We start from the raw sequence: 25,827 nt of genomic DNA, 5'->3' as shown, positions 1-25,827 counted from the left end.
AAGCCTCACATTGCAATGCAACTGCTAAATTATACCACTCTTGGGTAATGGGTATAAAAAGATGCAAGAGCATGCAAAGAGTATTCAAACAGACAATTAAAAATATCAATTCTGTTGACAGCCAAAATGAAGAAACTGCGCAGAGGTTTAATGCTGCTGCATGAAGGACATACTGTTTATGAGTGATTGAATTAACTAGAATCACGCATCGACAGTCTGCCTTTGTCAAACATTACACATTAGGCCAATTTAGTGTCGGCTTATTAAAATAATTTAATTCTGAAGATTGTTTCCAGGCATTTCTAAATCTCCTCCTGCTCTTCCCTCCTCCTGACATTAATGACGGCATCTTAATTATTGTGTTAGTTTCACACCAGTGCGATTTGCTGGGTCACCACAGAGCAGCCCAGTCAACTTTGGCTTAACCAACTCGTCCTTTAGGTGTTTGGGAGGACAAGCAGGAGGAAAGCAGGAGATCTGGGCAGACACGCTGCAGCCTCAAGGTTCAGAAGCAGCCAAAGAACACAGCAAAGGTTAATTTTATTCCACTTAACACTAACTTGTTAATATTGCTTTTCTTTACATAGGTCTTCAACTTTGCATGCTTATTAAATCTATTATACTTCCTATATTCTATGAATTTCTACTTTTAACCATGTAGGAATGATGTGTTCATCAATTCTTTGAAATAAGAGTTTAAAACAAAACAAAATTGTCTAAAGAAATTAGAAGTTTAAAATCTCCTTCCTAAACTGAATAATAATCTCACTTCTCTGAATAGCATAACTACTTATGATCTAAATTTCCTCTTAAAATGCAACTCGGACTAACCAGCTTATCAAAATGCTTAGACTAAAAACATTATCCTAAAGGTTTGCTTTAGCACCTGTTAAAGGCTGAATAGCTTAAACCTAAGACAGACATTTGAATAGACTCTGACAAGTAATTCTGACATTTCATTTTGAAAAGTTAGTGCTACTTTAAAATGAGCATTCACAGATATTACACCTTCATCCAAACATGCATAACAGTGAAAATATATCAATATGTAGCAACAATATCTGGAGGGAACCGAGATGGGAAATGTGCATTTAGTGAGTAATATTGCTTCGCATTTCTTGGTTTCACCAAGCTATCACTATGCATCACATTGTAGGATCTAGACATTGTACGTAGATGCCAAGCACTACTGTCCCATGCTGCGTACCAGGAAGAATTCCTGGTTCAACAGCAAGCAACCAAGCATGACAAAGAAACTATTAGTAATATGTATCACCTGTAAAAATGCTGGCATGTTTGGAAGTTATGAAAATGGCAGCATTTAGTATCTTTTTTTTAAGTCTTCAAAATCTTTGACCATTGGATAAGGCACCACCTTAGTTTGACAGTCTTGAAGTCCCAAAGCCGCAGAACTGAATGAGTTGTAACGCTTGCTCGCTGATGGATTTGAATGAACTAACACCAGGACTGAGAGACAGTTAAATGTCCTTCAGTTTAATGCTTTGAGTATAACAGTGCCAGACTGCATTTTATAATGGGACACCTGGTCATTGGAAATATTACTGTTACAATACAGGTAGTAACAATTTGCTATCACTGATGATCACAAGCTTCGTCCAGCCTCATCTGAATTTCAGGTAAAGACTTGGACTTGCACCAGCTTTGAACGAAGCTTCTAGGATATAAGCTTCTAAACTTGAATTGCAGAGATTAATTAATAGTGGAACGTTGTTAGGCAAGCCCTGATTTCCAAGATTATAGGAAAGACTATAAACAATTCAGAGTAAATTTACTTCTAAAAAGGGGATGATTCTAAGTTTTCACAATATTCACATTGTCCTAAGTGATTACATATAGCATTTTGCCATCTCTAATACCTGGAACAGAGTAAAGTCTGTAGAGATATAGGATTAATGCAGGGGAACCCAGACAGAATCATAGCAATATTCAAAATCCTGTGTACAAAAAAAAAAGAAAAAAGCTTTCTGGTAGATGGCAGGAGTGATATGAATACATAAGCAGTTCTGATTTTTGCACAATAGTAATATATGAAAATAACATACGGTTCAGGACTGGCTGGTCCTCTGTGAATTCAAATGGCTGTTCAATATAAAAAACCTTTTGCTGGAATCCAGGGACACATTCTAAATCTTCTGCATAGGCAAGCAGCAGAACCTGAGGGGGGGGAAAAAAAAAAAAAAAGGAAACGGACTTTTAACATCCACTCATTCATCCATCACGTTAGCTTCTGGGAATGATACTGGGTTTAGGCTCAGTGCTCATAAAAACAAAACATTGGGCTCCATGCTCATAAAACAAAATATCCGTCACATCACACTTCCCCTTCAAGTCTTGCTAAACAGTTTTTTATGTAAGGTTTTTGTTTTTATATAACATGGGCTGGCATGGAAGTTACAAAATAGCAGCTTTCAAGGTTAAGTTCAGTTCAGATTGTCAATAAAGGATATCATTAGTTTTCATGAAAACACAGGATGTAATATTGCTCCTAAAATCACAGCGAGGCTTAAATATATGCTTAAATTAAGCACTTTTAAGTTGATTTAAATAATTGATAGGGCCTGCAAACCTAGTTTTAGAAAGTTGATCACCAAGTTACAGAAGGAATTCTTTACTCAAGGGTTAAGTTTCACGTCACAGAAGTTTCCTTTATAAAAGAACTTCTTGGCTAACAAAGATAAACTGTTGCCTTCCCCCCAAGCCACAGTTTGTCCATTTTCCCTGTAATCAAAAGCTTGTTTACACCAAGGGAAGACTGAAAATGAAATGTGTGCATCATAGTGAAGTTGGAGCTGAAGGTTAAAGTTGAATACAGTTTGTGTCACTGTTAGTACATGGTCAAAGTTCCTTGTCACCACAGGAACACCTTAGCAAATGAGGAAGCTTAAAAGCAAAATAAAATTGGTTGGAAATAGGTATGATGCTAGTTTCAGTCTCTGAAGGTTTGTGTTCTATCCCTGAATAGAGACAACCACCTGAAAGGCTGTTTTTCTTGGCAGTTTTTAAATGAGAGCATGGGGGTAAGAATGTCCAAGAAAGGGGCAGCAAGAAAAAAAAATTACTAAAAAGTTTAAAAGGTTAAAGAGAGAGGCAAAAGGAGGCAAGTTCAAGAGTAGGAAAAGCCAAAACTGTATTTTTCAGCCTACAGATGTGCAACTGCCTTTTCAAAACTACTGCTTCAGAACCTCCAAAGGTGTTTTTCAAAACTTGACTTACAGCTGGTGTACAGAGTACTCTGATCTCAAAGTTATTATGACCAATCTGCTGCTTGTTGGACAGCCAAAGACAAATCAAGGAGAGAGGGCAAACGTAGTGACCAAGAAGAAAATGGTCAAACACAGTGGTTCTGAATGACTTTCGCTCTAAACTTCAAGTGGCCCTGCACAAATGGGTCTATTTATTCAAGACATCCTCAACACGCGAGTACAATTTTGCAAATAAAGCTCTTGAGCAGTAAAGTGAGGACAATGTCTCCCCTACACCACACAGGTGAATGCTGAAGCCTCCTTTCTTCTTCACCAGCTCCAGTGACAAACTGCACTCTCACTTCTCCCAACCCCTTAGCAGCATCTCACACATTTCTCAGTTCTACCTCCACCGCATTATCATCTAGGTATGCTGATCCGGATCCTAGAGAGATGTCCCACAAATTTTTAACATCTGCATGTTTCCCTCTCAACCACCACTCATAGTCCATTCTCTAAATCAAAGCAATACATTATCTGCTGTCTCCCTTCATGCACTTCACACTCACTGTAAGTTTTATGTGATCCCATTTGTAAAATCCAAAGGCAGCAATACCCCACCTGGTCTGCATTAGTTGTTCTTATTGAAACCAACTGCTGGATCATTTGTTTCATGTCACTGACATTTGCTATAAAAGCTTGGCTAGACGTGCTAGCAGACTGTGAGAAACAGCCAGAATATTTCATGACAATTAAGCTGGTGGTAGTCAAATGCAGCAGAGGGATGACTTTGCTTTCCATCCTGACCTGCTCTACGTTTGTCCCTTTGAAGGATTAACCAAGAAGAGAAAGACTTAAAGTAATACACCAAGCAAGGTGCAATACACTTGACTACTATTCACTTCTGTATGTCAACGTAACTGGTGCCTTTCTTATAAAGGCTTAAAACCACAATGCCTAATCCCTTACTCAATTATTGACATTGATATATTGATTTTATTGGAGATTCTGGACTCTATAGGTGTTGAGAATTGGACATGTCCCCTCCGGCCTTCCAGTATGAAACACGAAACATCTGCAAACATGAACTGACATATTCAGAGCCTGCCCTCAAAACTGTGCATAACACCCGCTTACTGATTCTAAAAAAAAAAATTTAAAAAATTAGCCTGATATGTATTTAAATGGTCACATGCACAGAAAGACACACATGCATTTTCTGTACACATTTTCTGTGTGCACAGGTGCATTTTTAAAGTACCTGTCTTTCTGACTCACACTGTTGCTGAATGAATATGCATAAAAATGCAATCACAGCAGAAGGAAAATTCTTCCAATCTCAAGATGCAAGCAACAACTAAAGGAAAGTCATATAACGAATCCACAGCAGAAAAATAGCCCAAGCAATATATGCTGAAATTTAACAACTCTTCTCCTAAAGGATTAACACAACAAGTAAGAGGCAAATCATGTTCTGATCTCCCAGCTACTGGCATCTTAAAGTCGAAAGTCTTGTCTTACGGAGCTATAAATAAAAAGCCTGCTTTGGACATCATCTATGTCAGTACTTAAGAGAAGGGAATATGTCTACTTTATCGATTTGTGACAGTGTAAGTTGACTTTGAAATCTGGGCAATCTAAATAGGTCATGAGTTAACTTCTGTAAGCCTGGTACAGAAGCCTCACATAATACGGATGTAGCAAATAGAAAATGACCTTTACTCCCTTTGAAATAATTACAAGGCTCAGGCTTGGCCTTGCTGTGAAATGGAACATTTTATTCTACTTGTGCAATTCCAGGCACTTTCTTCTCAACATGTCAGACAAGATGTTAAATTTGTCACCACACTGAGAGTTTTTAATTAATTATCTTTTAAAAGCACATTATTCTTTTAATTTATTTTTCTCACAAAGAAACTTCTTCTGTTGAACTAAATGTCTATCTCATTAAAATAATTTCTGTTGAGGTTCTTCACTTTGGAGAAAAAGTCTTTAAAAAATACCTTGGAAAAAATAAAACAATCAGATATATGTTGAAGGAAAAGAGAATATTCTTCAAAGCAGAATACATTCTGAATTTAAGCACCATGTAGATTTCATATTTTTGGATATAATAAAAGGGGTTATGGGCTGATAGCTGTCTAAAGAAAGACTTCAGCTACATACACAGAAAATAATGTTTAAATGTCATATATGCAGAATTTGGAATACATAAATATTGTTCAGACATCTAGTCAAGTAAGTACTGGGCAATTAGTACAAAAGCATCCTTCACCCACTACTAAGAAAAAAGAATATGACAATTATGCAGCAAACATCATTTGCTCATGAAAATCTGAAGGGATTGAAGTCTGAAAAGCAAACCAGGGAGTTGTGACTACTCAGACCTACAGATCCTATGTTCACTGACAAGCAGAATCAAAGTTTTTCATAACCTACTGCTTTTCAGAAAAGTACAGAGTGAAGACCCATTTTCAATATCCTGACAATTTGTCTTTCTGAATTTATTACCAGTCACTATAAGGAAATGTCACCAGTTCAGATAACTCCTGTGCAAGTTTGGTCACTGGGCTAGAACTATACTTCTGATGAGGTATCAACGCTATGAAACACCTTTTTTTTTTCGTTAATAAAACAGCACACACATGCTGGTGACCTTGACTGACCTCAACATTTGCACTGAAAGCTACTCACATAGAATATGGATTGGAAAGCAAAAGAGGATGGCAGTTTTAATACCATACTGCAGAGGAAATTAATAAAACCCCTGATGTTAAAGTACCTTTGGGTATTACCACATCTCAAAAACCAAGCTTCCTCTACCTCCTCTGCTGGTGACTGACAGTTAGTCTCCAAAATGACCTTGCACAGAAATTCAAAACCTTTACTTCCTTTTTGACTCACCCATGCACATGAAACACCTGCACTCAGGTTTGATTGGCCACATCCTCACTCTGGAAATTAATTTTCTCACCTTTTACCACAAACACTCTCATATCTTCGTTAGCCCTACCTGTATGAGGTCAACTTTCTATCACAAAAATGCAGGCTTCAGAATATTAATTGCATTTCACACACATTCTTGTAGTGCGAAATTCATCCTTGTGCAAGACTTTATTTAAATTGAGATGTAAGTGCAGACACCTGTGAAAACCATTTGTCCAGACATGAATTTTACACACAATAAATGCAAACAAATCTCATTTCATAGGGCAGCATGCTGTAGGACCACATTCTACCTCTGACTTCAGGGGAGTAATTTGAAGTGCAAACAAACCAACAAAAAAAACCCAGAAAAGAAGAGCTAAAATAGAAATTGCACTCTTTTTTAATAATAATAATAATCTCAAAAGTCCAAAAATTATGAGTAATTTCCTGAGAAGTTAGGGTTGTCGTTGTCTTTTTTTGCTTGGAGTTTTTGGTGGGGTTTTTTTTGGAGGTATGGTTTTGGGGTTTCTTTTTTATTCATTTGACTCATTTACTTGGAAGCGAGTATTGAAAATTTATGCTTCTGAGCTTTTCTCTGGAAATATGAGAACTAAAATTTGCTTTTTGCATATGAAAACTTCAGATTTTCATATAAAATACGGTGATCCTAAAAGCTGAGAACTGAGAGGAAAAAAAGTAATCAGAATAATGAGAACTGCCAACACTGAATTAAATTGCACATGACAAAATATTTTTATCATGCAGATCAAGGTCTTTGAATCTCAAAACCCCTTCTACCTTCAGGTGCTGCAACACTAGACCCACAAAAATGGATAGGGAGGAAGCCATCAGAGAAGAAAAACAAGTACTAAGCAGCACACAGTCACAACGATTTGCAGAGATGATGAAATCTTGCCTTCATTGAAGTCAGTAAGAACTATTCATTGACTTTAGGTTTTTACTCAAGATTTAAATGAGGGAGTTATTTAAATGAAATTAACAGAGGGGTACTTAAACAGAATAAAGAGAGCACTGCTTTAAGTAAGGTCCTAATTCTGCATTATGCAGACTCCAATTAGAGTGTCAGCAGGTCCCAAGGCAATTGTTTCATCAAATCACACACAGACTGGACATGAAGTTCTCCTTGTCTTCTGTATTTTTTTTAAACATCCATCGGAACAGACAAAAAAAAAAAATCTCAAAAGCCTGAATAACTTACCCTCTGATTGACATAATTAACAAAGGTATTTTAACATTGCATAAAGGTATGTTGAATTATTTATCTCTGAAAGTGACTAAATTAAACAAAACACACAGTTCATTTGCATTAATTTGATTTCTAGAGCACTATGATTTGGGGAAATTTTTATTCAGTACTTTCATTTTGGAGGGAAAATTTTCTCTGTTTTATGCTTTAACCTCTCTTCTTTTTATCAGGAAAAAGGTTCAGAAAAAGAGTATTCACAATCTCTGCAGCTCTACCTCTAAATCTGATAGTGAATTCCAGTCATTTTTGTAAGAAACGCTATTAAGATTTGGCACTAAGATTCTTCAAGGATGATAAATATTCTTTTAAAGGGCCTACCTATCCATTTACCGCATAGCTCTGTCCTAAAAGTGAAAGTCACACTTGGAGTACTGAAGAGTGGGCTATGAAAATGCAAATTAGAATGACTTTATTGGCTCAAATGAATTCAGTTCTCCTGTCACTAAGCGGTGTGACTGTGGTAGGCATCCATTAACTGGAAAAAAAAGTATGACAAACTCTTTTGTGAGACTATCTAGTACAGGAACTTTCTTTTTATGAGCACTTTCCTTGTGAATGTATGTTTATTATAAGAATTTTATCACATATTCAGTAAAAGGTGTGCATCTTCCATGACACTGGAAATCTTGTTAAGTTATTCAAGAAGCAATTTACCAGCACTAGCATCTGAACAGCCAGCTACTTCCCTTCTGAAATTCAAGATGTCTGGAAGAGGCAGTACCTGTTTGTTAAGATACGACCCCAGGGTCTGTTCAGAGCCCAAAGCAACTCTGGAGTCCACACTGCTTAGGGTGAAGAAGGATAATATAAGAAGTGTACAAGAAAGTATGGGAGCACTTCCACGGCACCCCCATTTGAAGCCAGAGTTGGGACGATTCCTCTCTCCCCAGGTGCTGACCTGCCTGGAAACCAATAACTTTTTCTGCTCTTCTTCCAGTCACATCTGCTCCCTGAATCAAGTCACCAGGTAGCCTGCAAAAGCCAATGCCCACAGAATAGTGTAGCTGGAAAAACGTGGTCAGGTGCGAAATCATCACAGTCTGCACTTAATCTGGTTAAGCTGCCATGAAACTGCACCCTAAAATTAAATTTTTTCATAAACTCTTACTAACATATCTTCCATGCATCAGAACTTGAGCTAGTTTATAGTTCCCTGGACATGGGAACCCAGAAAAGCGTTATACAAGCCTGGAAGGAACAACGTCTGGCACCACAAGCAGGCACAACAGCCTCCTGGCTGGATCACTTGATCCCGATCGTAAGTAATTCCTCCTGCATTTCACAATTCTGGACCCTTATTCTGATGGTCATTTTGTAGCTTCCAGAATAAATTTGTTCATGGTCAATTTACAGCCATTTATTCTCCTACAAGTCTTGTCTCATAACTTAATTAACCTTTCTCCTCTCCAAGTCTTCAATTTATTAGGCTAGACAAACCAAGCTCTTTCAATCTCCTCCTATAAGGATACATTCCTTTGATCATCTCAGTAACCTTTCATTGTGCCTGCTTAAGTTTGCACATGTGCAAAATATACAAGGAATTCCAGATAAGCATTCTCCAGGGTCTGGTAAGCGATATTAATATTCCCTTGAGTCTGAAATATGTTGCCTAATGCTTCCTAAAATTCCACTTTTCCTTTCAAAAGTCTTGTCATACTGATGGATCACAATCATTCTAAAATTAACTAACACACAAAGAGTTGAAAAATTTGACATCGACAGAGATACTGCCTCCATTTAGCTACAACAGTGTTAAGCAGCTTTTGCAAACAGAGCCAGGATTAATCTTTATGAAATACAAACACAGATGCAAACCCTCGTGTATTGCTAAATCTATGCCCTTTCTGACCAGATGGGAACCAACTCTGCTCACAAGTGGCAGACATCTTACAACGCAGAGCCCAAGCTTAACCTTCCCTCTCAATAGAGCTTATTAGCCGAGACTCAGGATTTGCTGATAGGTGACGGCGTCCAGGCTCAAGATGGTTCGTACCCATATGGCTCAGAGTGCAGGATCAATGTACTGTTCAAACAGTGTAGACACACCTGAACATCGTTCAGATTTTTGTAATCGAGGCAACAACTATCATCCTGGTTCATTAAGTATTTTAATGATGAATAACAGAGGCCAAAATGTGTTACTTGTGCTCAAATAAGTAATATTTTAAATTACTCAGCTATTTAACAAGTAAATACCTAGCCGTTATGATTAATAACACCATTTAACAAATAAGACTCCTCAGACAAAAGGACGGGATGGGGTCCAAGGTTATTTTGTTTATTTTTAGGCATTATGAAAAAAGTAATCATATTTTTCCAAAACCCATACACCACTGGAATGAAATTACAACTGGTTAGCCTATTTAGAGAAGCTACAAAATAAATTCATTTTACAGGGCACAGAATAATGCAAATGAGCCATTCAATAGCACTCCTGTACCAGTGAAAGAGGCATAAAGAAGGAACACTGAAAGTCAGAGTTCTGATCTGGTTATACTGTAAGGTATAGAATTTCCAAAACCTAAACTGCATTGCCACAATAACCTGTTCAAAGATCTGCTTATACCAAACATTTTAGTTATTTATCACCTAATGAAATAACCAGGTTGATCCTATTTTCCAGCAGTAATGACTTCATGAAACACTTAAATGAAGGAAAACATGGATCTCTGGTTTTAAAAAAAGAAATAAATTAAGAATTGTTTAAACATATTTATAACCCTTCACACACAGTTGCATGGGGCAAAGCCATTATTCCCCACACAAAAACACTGATGTGGCAAAAGCCATTAGAGAAAAAAATTAAAATCATATTTCTTACAGCAGATAGTGTTTTTTGGATAGGATGGCTAGAAACTATAAGTCATACAATACACGTTTAATTTCCCAACAGTGTGATCATTATCAAAAAAAAAAAAAAAAGTGCAACCTTCCACCTATTTTTTTCTTCCTATTCCACAAAGTTATACTATAAGGCAATTATGACTGCACCACAGAACTGAACTTAGTGTAACACTGAACATCCGTCTTTTGCGCTGGTAAGCTAAAACTGAAAATGAGCTTGGTGAAAACGATCTTTCAAAGAACAGCATTGTTTTGAGTATTAAACACATACACAGTACTATCACCTTGAAACATTACAAAAACAGGAACCAACCCCCAGAACTCATAAAAGTATAAAGACAAGCAAAAATATCTGGTTTTCAAATTCACGAAAACATCTGTTGAACATTTTCTAACCTTCTCCTAAACAGTCATAAAAGTATTAATTTTTAAAAAATCCTGCAATCAAGTAAATCCCTTGATTCCAGCAAGGGTACTGAGAAAAAAAAAACAAAACCGAAGCCTAACATCCAAAGACTCGTAATAAAAATTGAGAAACTGCTACAAGGCAAGAAGCCCAATGCAAACCTGTCTACAGATTTTGACATGCTTTTATTTGACTTCAACAGCAAGAGGACAATATATTCTGTAGAACAAGCTATAGAAAATTTTTTGCCCAAAGTTATCTGCACATCACATGGTTATTTTTTCTTTACTACAAATCATACTGAGCAGTAGTAGTATGATAGTGTTAAAATAAATAGTTCTGAAGACTGGCTTCCTATTGATTTCTGTTTAAAAACCCCACGCTCATAGGTGGATTCTCTTTTAGTAAGGACAGGGCGTGTTAATCACCTCAATCTTTCTTTCAGTGGGTACATCAACACATTCTCTGTCTTCTCATCAGCTTCCCATTTTCACAAAACACTTACGAACTCGACACCTACAGCTCAGCCTACCAACTACAACTGAAACTGCCCAGTGGTTTCAAGTGTTATAAAAGGGAATAATGAAATCAAGCAATAAGAGAATCAGGCTTATACAATCTCAGAAACCCAGACCAAAAACCATGTAAGTGATACATGGTGGAGTACAGTACTACTTCTGCCTTTCCTATTTACTAGTTCCAGGAAATAAAGAGATGTATGCCAGTTTTTATTCCAGTTGGTAAAGTTTAGGGACATAAATAATTTCAGGATACAAAATAAGTCTAAGAAATCTCTTTTTAGCTAACTAAGAGGGCAAAATATCGTTACATCATGCAGATAATATATGCCTATAGGAGAGGAAACTGAGCTTAGAAATCAGCAAAGTATGAAACAAAATACAAACCAGAAACTGCTCGCCTGTATGCTAACCTTTGCCTACAGGATAGACGAAAGCCTTAAAACAGTGTAGTGAATAAATACAGTTCACAAAAAAAAAAAAAAAAAAAAAAAAAAAAGAGGTAATTTAAGCCTTTCTTAGATGTACAGACTGAGGTCATTGGAATTGCAGTCAGTTATCCTAGACAGTACATCACGCTTAGACATAGTACCTACCCACAGTTACCCTAGACAGTACGTCACGCTTAGACATAGTACCTACCTACCTTTATCTCACAACCCATAGAACAGAAATTCCAGGAAGGAAAATGGCGGTAGATTAGCTGTTACCTGCCTGGTCAACCTTCTTAAGAGACATGTTTCTATGTATGATAGAATATCAACCTGGTAAGCTGAGCTGTATAATTACACTGCAGTAAATTCACTGCAGTCCTTTTGTGCTCCTCCCTGCCCCCCATGTATACTTGTCAAAATAAAGCACCACTATCCCCAGTTAACCTTGATGGCTGATCAACTCCTATAAGAAGTTACAGAGTTTTAATGGAAAGACAGTAACAGATCAACTTTGAAATAACTACAACAGAGGAAGAAAGATACTTGAATGAAATGAAGAAAAATATATGCAATATATACATATTCCTATATTGCACATATATATTTAAATATATGTAGATCTTTAAATTGTTTTTACAGGGACTATTTGATAGATGCAGGGGATTTATAATATAATTTAACATTATTTCAGCCTAGAATCCAATTCCAAAACTGATCATTAAAATTATTTACACACTTTTGTATTTTCTTGTTCAATGCTGGTTTTCAAGTGATTTTACTTTCCTTTACTAAAGAGCATTAACGGTACCTTATTATTAGTAGGCTAGTTACCATACACGTTTTTAATTCAGTTAACTGATATGACCCAAGTTGTTTTATCACCGCTCATTTTACCAGTCAAGGGCTTGTGCATTTATTTACAATAGGCAGTAATTTTCAAGCTCCTAGAGTCATCCAGAAATAAATAGAAAAGGATAAAAAAAAGACCCAGGTCTTTTTGGCAGTGTCAGCTGCTACTTGAGGAATATTTTTAATGATTTGCAAGAACACAGTCAAAAATTTAAAAGAACTTGTACTAACTCTTCTGAGTTTAGAGAAAGCATGCCCCACGGGAAAGACAGCAAGTAGTTGAACATTTCTGAGCACATCACAATAAAGCAAAATCTCTAAAGCTTACAGGCTCCCTTGTGTTAACAGTGACATTACATCAAGAATGACCTTTCCAAAGAAATAAAACCCATTAATGCTAGGAACACGATAACTATTAAAGAGCAACACTTAGTAGCCAAAGGGGGGGGCAGGGGGAGGCAGGAAATCAGTCTGGTAAATTAATTAGAACATAAATAATATGAAACCAAGACCTTAGTCTATAACCCCCTCTCTTATAATTGCTTGCCATTTAAAAGCTGAATGAAATCTTTTATGTAAAAGATACAGCTATTGACCCCACATGTATTAGGAAGTCAAAGAAAATCCTGACATTGAGAATGAGATCTCCTCAGTACTGGAGAATGCCTTAGTAGCACCCTACTGATAATACCTATTTCTTATTTCTTTACATTAGAACTTTCTTTCAACCATCAAGGAATTATGCTGCTGTGAAATACTGCAACCTAATTGTTAAATATTTCAGGGCTTTTTTTGGTTGGATGTAGAAACAATCAGCACTGAAAATTATCTGTACCCATGAGAACACAATGGGTTTTTTGGTTTGGTTTTTTTTTTTTTCTTTTTTTCCTTCCTTACATGAAGGGACAGCTATCAGTCCTGAGGCATAAGGACATACAGGTGGTTGTACCCCACAAACTCCATCATGAAGCCTCCACAATAAACTAATATTTGCTTTTTAAATCCATAGTTTAAACCGTTAGGTTTCTGCAGTAGTTAGGCAACTCAACTTGTTATTGTAACCTCCCCACTTAACATTGTAGACAGCACTGTCAGTACATTTATTAGTTCTATAATTATCTGTATTTACCAACCCTATCATCTGTTCCACATGAGATTCAACAGGCAACAGACACAAGCAATAAACTTAAAACACATGAAAGGTTGTGAAAAATGTGAATCTCTGCCTTGGATCTTGCTTTTGCAACATCTGCATATCTACATCTAAACATGAATATTATCACTAAGGTAGTTGAGAGAGGTCAGTCACATCTTTGTTTAAAATTCCTGGACAGAAAGCATGTAAGGACATGCTTTTGCATCTGTCTAGACTAACCAGGTTAAAACATCTAACATAATTCAGATTTGGGGGATCTGAAGAAGTCGTTTGGGTTTGTTTTTTTTTATTAGAGAGACATGCTAAAGAAGAATTCTAGTGTTTAAGCTATTTTCTTTATAAGGTTATATTTTATTTTTATTTTGTCTAAGCTACATATAATAATGAAAGTACTGAGAATTCTGCACGCAGATACATGCGTTTGATTGTGGAATGTCCTACCATTACTATTTGTAACAGGGGTTAATTTAATTTTTTGCAAGTTTATACAATCAGATCTTTTGGTTCATTTGGACAAAGTAAAGCTGTTTGAGTTGTACATAAAAATAAGAAATCTTAAAGAAAAATAAAATCAAGTATCCAAGAACTTAAAGGCCCTTTTCCTTGTACATAACAATTTAAATTTACTGGAGCACTTCAATTTTTTTTTTTTGTTTGTTTGGATTTTTGGGGGGTTTTTTTGAAGTGCTTCAGCATGGAAGTGATTGGGGTTCTGTGCTTGCACAATATAAGGCAATTTAAAATTACTCAACTGCTTCAGTTTTTTATAGTACTTTTATTTGAAAATGATTGGGGTTCTGATCATGCTCAGCACTGAACAATTTTAAATTATTTAAATGTCTTTTTTAATCAATGCTTCATGTTTGGGACTGAATTCTGGGAGGCTATAGTACATTATCAAGCAGTTTAAATTACACAAGAATTTTATATTTTACACAATCTTTCATCTCCTAAATAAGAATCAGTTTGCAAGGGTGAAAGCATAAAACATTACACTTCAAAATAAATCAGCATTATACAAAATCAGAAATCTATTTTTTCTTTTTTCAATATTGTAGGAGACCTTTTTTCCATAATCAAATTCCAATGTCTTACTACATACTACAAAGCATGAGCATTTCAGAAGCAACATACTTCTACATTGCTAAACTGAAATAAATAATTTCAAAGGAGGAGAACAAAGTCTAAAAGAAGTTTTCCAAGTCCATGAAAAATGAGGATTTATTCCCAGAGCATTTGACTCAAACTTCATGTCAAGCAAGCATTCAAGTCCTCTGTAGCATGGATACAGTGTGCTTCTGGTTCAAGTTTATTGTAAATATTAAGTATATCAAGCAGGAAATTCAGGCTGGACTTCAGGGACATCGTTCCTGATTTAACAGAACTGATACACAGTAAGTTGGGGTTTTTTTAAAGATTTGATTAATGGCACTATCATTCCCAATAGTCAAGAACATGCTCTGCTCTTAAGCATTTCCCTATGAAAGGAGAGGAAATTAAGGTGTGACATTTGAAAATAGCACTGGAGATGTACAAACGGAGAACTGAGAAGTACAGCTGACAGGTCACATTATTAGCGAATCCTCCACTTTATTCTTACCTGGTATCCTTCTTTAATACTCTGCCAAAATGCTAACATTTACTACCAAATACAAATTCAATGCAATTATTTTTATAGTTTCCACCAAGATATTCAACAAATATGAGTGCGATCTAACCTCTGTTTTAAAATGCAACATCCTGGGCAGAAAAAAATTAGTGACTACTTTCTTCAAAAGGCTTGCCTTCATATTTCACCTTTTGCTTTTTAACACAAACGGCATAGAAGAAATAGGATAATTTCTCACCAAGAAAAACAACCCAGCGTTCCTCTGCACATTCATTTGAAAAGATAGTAGCTAGTCCTTATGGCATTATTGGCATATTATTGGCATGCCTTATTGGCATGCCTTACTAATCATAGGCTTTTAATTCTGCCTCTCCAAATTCAATTAGTAAGTAAACACTGACATCCTCAATTGCACTACATAGAGCTCCCCTTTATCCAGTTAATCATGTTCACTGCAGCTATTCCCTAGGCTGAGGTTTCAGACTTCCTAGCTTCTGTAAATCCTTGGTATTACATCTTTTGATTCGGAAGCAAAAATAATAACATATCTTGTAATTCAAAAACGTGTCCTGGGTTCAGGAAGGACTGTGTTTTCCTCTCTCCCAATAATCAGCTGCTGTGCTCCATGTACAGAATTAAGTTGCAAAGCATCACTAAACTCATCCGAAATATTTTGCTTAAGTTAAACCTCATATTATAGTAATTAAAGAAGCTGTGAGAAACCATAATTAGACTAAGTGTCCAACAAATATTAATCAGTAATATTCTATTATTAAGAAGCACCTATTCACAGTAGGAGTTTCTCTTGCGAGAAACAAGATGAGGAACTGAGCCAAAAGCAAACCAGAAGGCAGAGCAAATTGGGTCATTTGGTGCCTCATTTTAATTTATGAATGCTTTCACGTGTATTTTGCTTATTCTGTATTGCCATTTTAGTGGAGAAGTCGTAAGCAGGCTCCAGGCTGTGATATTAGATGTGTTGGTTAGTCCTAATGTGCCCACTCACTGATAAGGATTTCCTTTCCTCAGTTCTAATCCAAGCCAAGAGAGAAGCTCAGACCACACACCACGGGCAAACCACTTAACCTCCCTATGTTCCCCAGCTGTAAATGAAAACAATACAATTAACATACACAGCAGGCAGGCTCTGTGGCTTACCTAAGTGTTTTTAAGAGATTTGAAATCTTGAGTAAGAAGTACGGTATAAATGCTGACAAATATTGCCTGTTTGAGGCAGCATCAGTAACCATTTTGAGCGTACAAGAAATAGGATCATGTCAAAAGCATCTAAGTTTCTAAAATGCTAAGCCTGTTTTAGCTTCTTATTTTCTTGTTACACCCTCTCCCTGAATATCAGTTTAAAACTAATGATAGCAGTCTCATAACAAGTCTCCTTTGCTGAGATAAATTTTAGAGCTTTCCTCCTTCAAGTCTATTTCTCTATAGTGGGAAAATGCTGAGAGACTCAACAGGCAAGAATCTAACAGGAAGAAGCGTCAGGGGTTTGATGTAAGATACTGTTATTTTTTAGTAAAAAAGTATTTCTAAGTTACCCTATTAAATACAGATACACAACAATACAGTGCAAGACCACAAATTTATTTGGTGGAGGAGTCTCTAATGTAATGACATATAAGAAAACAAATATCAATCAAATACCTGTTCTTTCCACTTCTGAGTTATTTTACATAGATTCTGATGAAGCAATAAACTGTGCTAGTAGTCGTGTTTTCCACTGCTGTCTAGAAGAATTTTTTTTTTTTAACGGCATGTTAAATCACAGATTATTACCTGAGCTGTTACAAAATAGATATAGCAAATAGATTTTAAAATTTAAAAATTTAGAATTTAAAAACTTAATCTGTGTCTATAATACACCAGTAACTTATATATTGCTCTTACATGTATTCATCACCCCTAAAGAGAGATGCTTTCTTCAGAGGACAGAAGGAAGAAGTATCTACAAAATGCACGATTTAAAAATTTGAAACTTTGAATTGTATTTTGTTTTCTAATTAGGCTAAATAGGTGTATTTATATAGAGATATTCAAGGCAACCACCCAGGCATTATGATCTTTTCAGCACCATTGAAAATTATAACCAAGCCCATCTTTTAGTTCTGTAATTTCCAGCACTGATAGAAGGTTCTTTATTACTGAAGAAGCAACAAGCAAACCAAACATACCATCCACAGTTTCCAGAAAAACTGCCTTTTATGCATGATGAAATGCAACTCTTCAATTAAAAGAGTCATTCCAGTAAGCCCACGTATACTACAATGTTAGCTTTTCCCTTTTGCACTCATTAGTGCCTTGACAATGGCAAAGGCTTCATTAGCAACTAACATAAAATCAATATTAATATACAAAATTGAAGAATAAAACTCTTGCAAGAAGTTTATGCTCAATGTCATACTAACTTTCAAATGCACACAGGACATAATTTCAAAATTCTAATTTAAAGTAGTGATATACATTGTAAGAGACAAAAGAAATTTTGAAAAACAAAGCCATAATGCAAATGAGACAGTTATGTTAGCTTCTGCCAACAATAAAATTACAATCCCTTACATTGTATCCACTGGCCACAGAAATAAACGCCAAGTAACAACAGGAACAAATATTATATGGAGCAGATGGAGAATGAGAAAGTGTTTGATCAGATGTCAGGGAAACCACTAATTTTATTACTTTTATTTAAAAAAAACCCCAAACTACTGAAATCCAGTAAAATAGGCATGGTAGATTTGGCAATAGGTATCTACTAGTAGAAAAGTTGCTGAAAAGGAAGAGGTTGCTGCTATAATTCATTCCCATGTAGTGAGATAAGAAGGCACTTGCAGTGTTTGGTTGGTTTTTTGTTTGGGTTTTTTTGTTGTTGTCATTTGTTTGGTTTTGTAATCAACTGGTAAAGAACTAGGGGAAAAACTCAGTGAAAATCGTTGGGGGAAGCAGACCACAACGGAGAGGACTTGCAGGAGACATTTCTCCTGTTTGAGGTTGAGTTTGAGTTGAGTTTGAGGTGGTGGGGGTGAAAGGCCAAAAATCTCCTCCTTGCTCTGAAAGCTCGCAGCAGACGTTACACAACGGTGGCGTGTGCACGATGGCTCTGTATTCAGCACCCCCAAATAGCTCACAGACAACACCTTGGACCACAAGCTTTTCTATCCACCATAAACACATCGGTGTTTCTTGGCATGTGATTTGTTTCACTAACATAGTTCATATTGTTTCCATGCTCACCAAAAACTGTTAAAAGAGGGTAAAGGAAAAAGGAATAATTGCTCTTTTTTCATAACTTGCTCTGGTCAGCTTAGAGGATGGAGAATTCTCCTGCCAACTGACAAGGACAAAATCCTAACCCCTCGTGAAAGTCTCATTTGTGATGGAGCCAGAATCCCATCCCACTTATTTTTATTCAAACTCCATGCCTTTTCACTTGGCAATTTACTTCTTGTCATTAGCTAGCTTCTATGTCCTAGATTTGGTTTCTCTCTTTTTTTTTTTTTTTGGCTTTCATTTCTGCTCCTTTATCCTACATCCCAGAGGCTGCCAGGATTATTGGACAGTTCAAAGGGGCACATGTGCACGAATTCCCTTCACAGCTATGACAAAGACATGAGCATCCATTTCACTCTAAGCAGTGTTCAGTTGCCAGCTACAAAAACGCAGGTGGTCTGCGTGCTTATAGTATGTAGCTTCAGACGGGATTGCACACAAATACATACATAACCGTATTCGTAACTCAAGTTTCCACTGGAAATTGCACTACAGCTGACAGATTACAAGACGACTAATATACTTTATAACCTTTACCTCCACAACAATATTAGCTCCTTCTAAAACTCAGTGCAGTAACACATTAAGACATGAAGAGCTAGAAATTATTAGCTTAGCTAACTTGTTAGTAGACTCCCATCTCTAAGTTGAAGTATAAATGCAGCAAGAAATCAACATGTTAAAAGGTCTGTCTTCAGTTAAGATATCAAGGGAAAACTTTGTCAGGGAGAAAATTTCTACTGAATAATTGATATCCATCTTTCTGCCTGTGAAAAGCCTAGGGAACAAACAATAAACTTGGTGTCTTTAAGGTAGGTCAATATTAAAGCACTGTGATGGGACAGCAGAAGACCATCTGAGACTAGCAAAGATTAAATTAGGGCCAGAAATTATATTAAACTGTTTTTTTCCCACCAGAGCCAAGCATGGAGATGAATAAGACTTCACAAAGCAGAAATAAAACTATCCAATGCTGTTAATATTAATGACATTTGTTGTCATCTGTTATGCATAGCTTAGATAAAATATTCTATAAAAATAATTGAAATGTGGGTTTTTCCCTCCCCTGGGCAATATTATTGTTTTAGGGGGGTACACTGGAACAGTAAAAAAAACAACCAAACATTTTTTTTAAATTTAGAAGTGCGTGGGAAAAAAAACCCCAACACATTCTGGAAGTATTGAATCATTTTGTTTTACCATTTTTGAACAAAATGAACAGTTAAAAGTCTCCCAAACCAGAGTGTTTCATTTGTTGCTTAAGAGCCAAATTGTATGATTTCATTCAAGTTAGCTCAACATTATACTTCAATTGCTGCTGTATGGTCTCGAAGCCAGTAATTTTGTCTCTCTTGTCATTTGGATGGAGACCCTATCACACAAAACAACTCTGGACATGTTTCTGCCATTCAGCCATACAGGAAAATTGGCTCCACAAATGAGGCACCCAAGCTGTAGCCTTCAGAGGCCACAGAGCTCACCAAGGAAACACAAATCACTATTAAACTGGCACAAAAGAAAGATCCTGTTTACTAATCTTTCAAAACTGAAGTGTATCAACTAGGGAAGACACAGTGTAAAATATATTCCATTTCTGATTTCCAAATGGAGGAGGGAAAAGGTAAAATTCTTTAGAAGATATCAGAAAAGTTTCAGATAAAATATTTTGAGGCGCCCGTATAGCTTGACTTCACTGGCTCACTGAACCACTAGTTTTTACTTATCTTTGTCATTGTTTAAAATCATTTCAGTACGTCATTATAGTGGCAATTAACACCTTCATTAGTTCAGCATAGTGTTCTATAGGCATACCAAGCCAGCACAAGCAACAATCCAAGATGTTAGTGAGGCATCCCAATACGGGCTGAACAGAGCTGTTGGGAAGGAGGATGAAACTTCAGCCCGCAAGGAAAATTGCAGGAATGTAACAGATTTGTTTCTAGTGACCGAACTACACCTTTCTGAGTAACACAGACGAAGTCAAGTCTGTCGAGCTGTGGAGACACTTTTCCAACCCCCAGCCGAGGTTGTGAAACCAGTAATATTTTTTTCCTGCAGCATAATCTAAAACAAACCAAAGAATTAATGTTGGGAGAAGAAATGGTAACATTAAGGAGTAAACCCAGGAATTTTCAAACCAGAACAACACTTTGAAATAGTTCAAGTATCAACCAAGCTGCCTACATATAACTTTCTAAAGTATTGAAAACCAGACTTCCAGACTTACCACCTTTGACTAGTTTCAATGTACTGAATCACATGATAGTTTTGCAATGGCTACTAATGAAAACTACCCTTGTAAAAATTTTTGATTTGAACTTTAGATCTACAGATGAAGAGCGACTAAAGCTACAATAGCATCTCCAATTTACCTGACCTAGTTTCTACAAAAGCTATATTGTAAGCTACTCTTTCATTATGCTTAAATGAATGCTCACCAAAGCGGATTCTGGCAAGCAGGAATAACGCATGAACTCTAAAGGTATTGCAGGATGCCTTCCTTCTCTATTATCCTCCTTAGTTTTTATTCCCCATTATATTTAGGGTCCCCCGTTGTGCCATAAAGAACGGTGAATCTATCTTGAGCATAAATTAAAGTGAAGCTATTGCAGTAGTTTCTTGCTTCCCCTATGCATTCTTTCTACAACACACCTGTTTTAAGCATGCAGTAATTATTTTGCTGTTACCTGCTACTAAAAGAAAGGGAGCTTGATAGCAATGACTTGAACTCGCCCTTTGTCCCCTTTCGTTGTATCTACCTACAGCAGACGGCACCAAAATGCAACTCAATTAAACACAGCTCTCTTGTCATAATATAAACAGAAGCTCTCCTCACAGCAGAAGCAGGAAAGTTTTGCCATGACACTCCTTGTTGCATTTGACAAGTTTATTCAAAAGCAAATATTTCAGTGTGGAGCTCTGTCATTCTAATCCTGTTCTTTATGCGAGAGCAGCTAATGCAATTTCAGCTACCTGAATAGAAGGGCTCTTGCTTCCAGATGTTCCATTGTGCCTTGCAGACAACAACTGCTATAGGACTGACACCAAAAGACAGGTATTATGAGTATTTTTTCCATCGTTAGCTTCCTCTTAGCACAGGGTTTACAGCTTCCTTGTTGATTCCCCTAATTCCGATAGGCATAGTAGAAGTCAGTGTACTGCTATCCTTCTATAGGTCTGTCATAATAGCAACAGAAAGAGGGCAATTGTACCCAACAAGGTGGTAAACTTAAGTTCCTCCTGAGCTATTGAAAGACTGTTTAAAAGATGAAAAAAAGATTGATTCAGTGAATCAAGGCTTGAAGAAAGCTGTAGACTGTTTGTACTTCCAGGACACAAACCGCAAATTGCAGTGTCACAGATTAGCTATACTCACACTGATTGGAGATACAGCAAACCTGCAGGAACGTCGCTGCAAGGGACACCAGGGCACCGAGAAAGACAAGGAGCCAGAGGAGCCAAGCCAGGATGAATATTACAGCTTCTCCTGTTGCATGTATTAACATCGGCTAACCAATAAGCTGGTTTTATTTCATTAATAACCTATTAGTGTTTATAATCAGCGTAACACACTTTTTTCAACCAACCTCCAGAAGTATTAAAGAAATAAGCCTTGTCATGAAACTGTTGAAGATTTTTTTAAATCCCATTGGAAAATAGCAAATAAATGCAAATAAAGCCATGCAGGAAGAAGAATAGTAAAAGAACAAGAATGTTTAAGTCTACATGTAGAAATGCTTTCAACAGGTTGAGATTTACATTTGTCTTTGCTTCTTAATATCAATTTACATTATTTGACATGCTATTTATTGTCCAAGAGCAACATGTTTTTCTTCCCACTACCTACAATTTGTGATCTATAAGCAGTATTTATCTAGATATTAGGCTTTTTTTAACCATGAGCGTCTGCTAGGAAATGAAAAGCTTTCCATATAATGTATCATGTAACTAATAGTCCGCTCCACAGGACTGCCGAGCATTTGCAGTCCTGTCTAAAGTCAAGAGAGGCTGGATAGTTTTCCATGGCTAAGACTCCTATGTTCACACACAGGTTGGAGAATGAGCACTGCCCCAGAACAAGTCCACCACCCGTGCCAAGCACATTGTGCTTTGCCCAGAGCAACTGTGAGTAGAGACATTTGCTATATAGTAACACAGTTACTGAGTGTAACAATCCCGAATTTCATTCTACATACAATTACTCAGACACATGAGCAATCACTACGTAACAACCTCACAAATACGCTTTCAAGTTGCCGAAACCTCGTGGAAAACAATCTGTTCTACTCATTTTCTTCTTCAGAATAGAGGATGCGTTATAAAAATAAAGATCAAAATCTGATCCAACTGGATCAGGAGTCAATGATATTTAAGAAGTGGCATCACCGCTCAGCTTACCCAATTCAACAGCAGCAATCTATTTCTTAAGTACAGAGATGCATTCATACACCACGAATAGCTCACACTCAGTGAGATGGAAAGAAATGGTAGTGTCTCAACTTACATAGAGAAAGATTATTATTCTCTAGGCCATTGGAAAAATCTTATTTTGAAGTACTGTAAGTGATCCCCTTTTCTCTGAAAGAAAAAAAAGTAATTGCTTCTGATTTGCTTGTTATCAAAGCATGATGATGCATCCCTTTCTTCTGTACCAATTCATGTAATAGACATACATAGCCATTCAGATATGCACTTCTCATCCATATGCTATTTTCTTTGCCTAGTGTTTTGGAAAAAAAGGCTATAGCACAAAGGAAAGCAGGCAAAAATGCAAAGCTGTGCAGCGATGCTAAATCCAATAGAGATGTTCTTCCAGAGATTTGACTGCAGACTGCACCCTCCCTTGTTAAACATACTAACTAATGTGAGCAAATTAACCACCTAGTCTATATTCAAATTCCTTTTCAAACATCAATTCTCTTGCAATTCCTTCCCATGTTAACCTAGTGAGAAAAATCTGTACAATCTTAGAACATAAATTGTTATTAGACAGTAATGTGGTGCTCCATCTATATGAAGAATGTTATTTTTCTAACTGCAAAAGGCTAGAAGGGTTGGCTTGTAATTAAGGCACTATAACTTAGAAAAGTAGGTCAAGTTTCCAGCAGACTCCTTTGTGTTATCAAATGTCTTTCAGAGTGGCTGGCAGACTTCTGACTGACATCCGTGAGGTTTGGCTCAGGCCCTTCACAACTTCGAGGAAACGTGGATAACAGCTGCCTTCTCTGCCTGCCTGATCCCCATCTCCTTTACTTACCCAGTAATTTGGGGGGGACAGATTATCAGTTACATCTCTTGGCAGCACATAGCCTCATGCTTCCCAGTCTCAGTCAAGCTCAACATTCCTTGAGGCCACGTCTAGATTTTCTCCCTTTTCTACAGCACAGAGCACACAACTCCTGTTACAATAAATCATTCCCTGAAACGGTAACTGACAGAGTAAAAACAGTTTGAATAGTAGCATACTTACACCAGATGTGAACATAGGTCATCAGAAAGATGTTGAGATTAAAACAGATGGAGAATCAATGAGGCAGAGAGCTATAGGAAAGCACTTCTGGATGGCAGAAGCAGCAAAGATGACTGTGACTTGACTCTAGACAGGGAGAGACACTCCGAGGGAATATGGGGAGAAAGCTGCCAAGGTCCCTACAATCTTCCTTTTTCTATGCTGACACAAGCTGCTTTTGAACTGAAACCTCCTAAGAACTGTTCCAAAACTTATGGTAATCAATGGGAATCTGTCCAGAAACTATAATGGGTTTTGGATCAAACAAACAATGAAATATTTCCTCATAATAAAAAAAAAAAAAATCAGATTTATAAGATCATGAAGTGAGAGTAATAAGTATCCTAACATCTGTCACAGTGTTTGCCAGGGCATAACAGTACATATATAACATAGGCTATTCAATTTTACACCAATGCACAATTGAAGTGAGGCTTTTTCACACCTTCTATGCAGAGAAAAAAAGAAAGAATAAATGGATAGAAAAAGATAAGAGATTGTGGGACCTGATAATAGAAAACTAATATAAACAGAAACAAAGTCAGAGTATCTTAAAATGAGTTACAGATGATATGCTGAAAAGACTATTTAATATAGTCATTAATTTTTTATATACTCATGTCAACATTCATTTCCTGTAGAAAATATTTCTTGCTAGCTTATGTTTCATCCCAGCAAGTCAGAACCTACAGCAAAAAAAAGATTGTATTATCATGTTCTTTCTCTGAGACTTTGAAAACTTCATTGAATAAGAGACATTGGTTTGTGTCTTTCCTTTTCCTCTTTGCTGTTCTGTTTTACTCACCTACTCCCTAAATCAACAATAGATGCTTCAAAATGACTACTTCATCATGTAACAGGTTTTAACATTGTTGGTACAATTTTACAAGAGACAGGAAGGCTGGAAAGTATGAGAACTAGATGACCTAACTCATCTTTTTATATCTAGAATATATTTGCACATAGGTGACGCTTAAGCACACCAATGACCCATGCCATAATAGTCCTTGAAATTATCTTCTTTTTCAGAGCACTTATGCCAAAGCAACGTTAACCATATCTGACTTGATCCAAAGTCTAGTAAAATTAATGAAAGTCTCTCCTTGGATCAGATTACTAGTTTCCCAGGCACAGATAAGAACCCTGGGTATTATTTCCATTGCCAGCACATTCACATCCAACAATTTCCTTCTTAAGAGTCCCTTAAGCTCTCTTCTGCCCCAGTCCTCTCGGTTTCTTTTCATGGCCTTTAAAAACAGGATTTGAGAGAAAGTCTCTACTTATTTCCATGCACTAGCAGCACAATACTAGTCTATACAAAAAGAAACTATAGCATTTAAGGAATAAAGCAATGATGCCAGAGATGTGTTTGCTACTATATTCAGTGTTAAAAAAACCAACATACTTACTGGGGTTTTGACTTTTAAATGACATAGCTCAGTAAGGGTCCTCCAAGTGTGAGGCCAGGCTGACAGAAGTAGAGAATAATCATTTGCAAGAACAGTCTTTGAAACAAGGTACTGTATTCAATTGAATAATGAAACACCAGCAGCTCCACAGGCAATATTTTTCACTTCTATAAAGAACAAAAAGTTATAGGAATTTTTCATTTAGAGGGCTTTAAAAAAAAAAAAAAAGCAATAGATGCCTTCTTTACTTAGGCTCTAAACATTTTTGTCTCACTCACCCCACCTTTCTGCTAACTCCTTTCAACACTCCCTGTTATAAAAACGTTCTATATCAATGTAATTTGATGATGTAATTTGATGATAGCTTCCCTCATTTCCTCACTGCCTTAAAAATGTTCCCTGGATAGACAGCAATC

General features: G+C 36.6%; 1 protein-coding gene across 1 annotated transcript in view; it reads right to left on the bottom strand.

Annotated features, from left to right (window-relative positions):
• CDH13 (cadherin 13) overlaps window positions 1-25,827 on the bottom strand; it is a 498,153-nt gene that overhangs the window by 399,127 nt on the left and 73,199 nt on the right. The window contains 1 exon segment of the mRNA XM_075715390.1: window positions 2,064-2,175. Coding sequence (XP_075571505.1) covers window positions 2,064-2,175 — 112 coding nt within the window.

The sequence above is a fragment of the Pelecanus crispus genome, chromosome 8 (genome assembly GCF_030463565.1).
Source record: "Pelecanus crispus isolate bPelCri1 chromosome 8, bPelCri1.pri, whole genome shotgun sequence".
Lineage (NCBI taxonomy): Eukaryota > Metazoa > Chordata > Aves > Pelecaniformes > Pelecanidae > Pelecanus > Pelecanus crispus.
This window is presented reverse-complemented; position numbering and strand designations above follow the sequence as displayed.